This window comes from Octopus bimaculoides, chromosome 24, assembly GCF_001194135.2.
Source record: "Octopus bimaculoides isolate UCB-OBI-ISO-001 chromosome 24, ASM119413v2, whole genome shotgun sequence".
Lineage (NCBI taxonomy): Eukaryota > Metazoa > Mollusca > Cephalopoda > Octopoda > Octopodidae > Octopus > Octopus bimaculoides.
This window is the reverse complement of record NC_069004.1, coordinates 11,293,241-11,297,137: the sequence shown is the minus strand read 5'-3', so window position 1 is coordinate 11,297,137 and position 3,897 is coordinate 11,293,241. Positions and strand designations below refer to the sequence as shown.

Here is a 3,897-nt window from a genome sequence, read left to right as displayed (position 1 = left end):
CACACACACACACATACACACACACATACACACACACACACACACACACACACACACACAGAGAGAAGGCAATAGGGATGCAATGGTTGATGACAGCATTTGCTTCAGGACTCGTCGGGGTGTGGTGTGTGTGGGATGGTCAGTAAGTACTACTGCAGCCGAGCACGTTGATGATGATGATGACGATGATGATGATGATGATGACAATGATGAAGACGATGACGACGATGATGATGATGCTGATGATGATGATAGATGGATAGCAACAGTGGCGGCGGCGGCGGGGACGTTGCCGTGATGGTGGTAGCAGCATTGAGGGTTTGTATAGGGTGGCGGGAAGAGGTGACGCTGAAATGAAAGGAAACGAGGGAGGGAGAGTGGGAGGTGAGTGGATAGAAAGAGGAGAACCTACACAATGTACTTACGTACGTAAGTGCCTTTATTTTATTTTATTTTTTTATATAACACATAATGGAGTATCCTGTTGTTGATGTTGATGTTGTTGTTAGGAGGAAATGGCCGAGGAGGAGACTAAACTGAAAACTGACAAACGCAGAACAGTTGTATTAAAGGCATACAGTTACATACACTCATACACAGACATATACATTCACACAAATATATACATACGTGCATATATGCATACATACAAACACATAAACACACATGCATACGTACATATACAAACACATACATACACACATGCGTACATACGTGCATACATACATACAAACACGTATTCATGCATAGATACGTATATGCATACATATATATATATACATGCACGCATACATACATACATACATACATACATACAAGCATACATACGTACATACACAAACGCATACATGCACACATGTGTACATACGTACATGGATACATACATACGTACATATAAACATATATTCATGCATATATACATATATGCATACATATATATATATATATATATATATATATATATATATATATATATATATATATATATACACGCACGCAAACATACATACATACATACATTCATAGACACAGGTTACAGGCATCAATGTGTGGTTAAGAAGTTTCCATTATGTAATTTACATTGCATAGCTAATAATCATTTTGTTAATGAAACGTATATAAGATGGTGTAACCAAATACCTTGTTCTTGTATACATATGTGTGTGTCCGTGTGTACACACACACCATGGGACTCCATTCATCATTACTATTTCCAATGGCCCCATCGGCTACTACTGTCTAACTTCTGTACTTTAAAACTTCATTGCCATTCCTCGAGTTTACACGCAATGTGTGACATCATTCCATGATGGAGTTTATCAAAGGCTTTCGCAAAGTCGTGATATATCACATCTGCATTCATGTGGTTGAAGAACTATTTTAACACCCATTCAAAATGTTGCAGGATCTGTGTCAGGCAGTTCCTTTCTAGTTAAAAACCATGTTGAGTGTGAGTTGGCAAGTCATTCTCTTCAAGGAAGGTGATTAGATTCCTTCTGACAATTTGCTCCAAGACTTTGCTGATGTGTGAAGTCAGAGAGGTAGGTCTGTAATTTTTAACATCTGCTCTGCTTCCGCCTTTATTAATAAAATATATCACGCCTTCATTGAACTTACATGGTGGCTTACCAGTTGTAAGGAATCTCTGAAAGAGAGACCGCAGTGGTTGTACTCAGGCCCGTTTACACGTGCTTAGAATGATTGCCGAGAATCCATCAGAGCTATAAGCTTATTTCATCCATGACCAGACTTACATCTTTTATGTCAACGTAATCAATCATTGCCGCTTCCCCATGTGCAGCTGCAGTGACAAAGACTCAACTGGTTCGTTCGCTTATATGTGCCACAGAAGAGAAGAGAAAAAAACCCTTTGAATTGCTCATTGAGTATTTCACTTACCCTTTGGGGTATTGGCAATCAGGAAGATATTTTCCTGGAAGGGTGGTCCTACCTTGCAATGCACTGAGGTTGTTTCTTTAGCAAATTTAAAGAAAGCTTTAGAGTTTGGTTTTATATTTTCCAAGGGAGTATTTCAGAGTTTATTCAATCTCCAGCAATGTCCGATGTCCTTTTTAGACGGGACTTTCGTTGTGTTTTGGTGGTTTGCTGTCTTCGTTCTTCATCTTATAAGAACTCTCCTTTCCTTGGGAATTTTGTTATTGCGCAAATTGGTTTTTCCTCACTGAGACACATTTTAATGCATAATGCTTGCATTACTGACAAGAATTATTTAAGTCTGATGTCAGTGTCATGTGCACAGAGATATTTCTGCCAGTTCTGTTTGAGGATTTCTTTCTGTATTAATTTCCAGTTCGCTTTGTGTAAGGTCAGATGGATAGAGTGTGAGTGTTTGTCATAGACACTGCATGTCTGCGGCTTCTTTTGGCCCATAAGTAATCAGTTCTACAGTGTTGCGATCCGAGACTGATGTTAAGGTCATTATTATGAGGAGGTACTGAAAAGTTCCTGGCTTTGACGGTATCACGAAAGGCCTCGTTGGAGGCCCAGACTTCTGAGTTCTTTTACAGGGGTTAGAAAAAACTGAAAGACCGCTGCAATAACTGTAAGAATCTTTTCTACTCTATGCACAAGGTCCAAAATTTTTTGAGAGTGGGCCAGTCGATTAGATCGACCCCAGTACGCAACTGGTACTTAATTTATCGCCCCCGAAAGGATGAAAGGCAAAGTCGACCTGGGCGGAATTTGAACTCAGAACGTAAAGACAGACGAAATACCGCTAAGCATTTCGCCCGGCGTGCTGACGTTTCTGCCAGCTCAGTGTGAGAATCTGGGATGGGAATATGTTTGATAATATCATAATTAACTGATCCTCCTGTATTTTCTTTTACCCAAAGGCAGGAACGTTTCAGCACCCCCTCGCATATTATGGAATGAGTTCTATATTATTTGTGAACCAAAGGTCCAGGATATTGTTTGCTTTTGTAAAATGGAGCACTACTAGCTACATAAATGACATGTTGGTTAGGTTGAGCAGACATACTGCTTATTTCTCTTCGCGTCACGTCGTTTTTGAGAGAGGTGGCTTTCGGGCAATCTGGCATTGGGTAAGGTTGAAGTCTCCCATAAGAAGGACACTGTACTTTCAACGCCAAATATTTTGGGTTTGAAAGTTACACAAACTGCAGAACGGGGCGCCACTGCATGGTACCAAAGATTCCAACATCGTCATCAACATACAAGACAAGATACTGCAACAGCTTGTGTTTCAAGGGTCCACAACTCTTCAATGTCTTCCCCCAAAGCCTGAGAGATCTACATGGGGTGGATGTAGGTATCTGCAAAACAAAACTGGGTCTCCTCCTGACAAACATTCCGGATGAGCCTACTTTGCAACAGGAAACGCAAATGAGAGTAGCAGCGTCAAAATCCCTCATTCACCAAATGCCACACATATCAGAGGAAGTTTCAAGTAGTGAAGGTGTAGTAAAGCTAATGGCGGTGCCCAAGCATGGCCGCAGCTCTCGAGTTGGCACTAGTTAAAGAGTGGTGCATTGTTCCACCTATATTAGTACTTCCATTTTTGTGAGGTAGTCATCAAATATATACATATAATTTAGAGCATTTAATTGGTGATATGCAGAATATAGAACTATTTCGAGTTGTCTCATATGTGCTTCACACACGGACATTAAATATGAGAGCAGGACCAGAGGTGTGAGGTCTTTACGGACGTGCATTGTAAATCCACCAAGACTCTGCAAAACCTCATTCCTTAAGAAATGAAATTCTAAGTCAAACCATCTATATAAATATTACAAATGGAGAATTAAACTCAAACACTACAAAATGTGTTAAATGATCTTTTCTTTCATCCAACGGTTTTATTCCTGCCCACGGCTTAAACGTACGGCCACTAACAACATGCTGTATTAAAAC

At 40.1% G+C, this 3,897-nt stretch overlaps 1 protein-coding gene across 2 annotated transcripts in view; it reads right to left on the bottom strand.

Annotated features, from left to right (window-relative positions):
* The window catches only part of LOC106881169 (uncharacterized), a 198,143-nt gene that overhangs the window by 84,629 nt on the left and 109,617 nt on the right, over positions 1–3,897 (bottom strand). Inside the window, exon 1 of one of the 2 annotated variants that reach the window (XM_052976471.1) lies at positions 1,141–1,240. The exons of the other annotated variant lie outside the window; for it this stretch is intronic. Within the exon in view, the coding sequence (XP_052832431.1) occupies positions 1,141–1,198 (58 nt within the window). The 5' untranslated portion in view covers positions 1,199–1,240. Of the gene's footprint in view, positions 1–1,140; positions 1,241–3,897 lie in introns of those variants that run through there. 2 annotated transcript variants of the gene reach the window in all.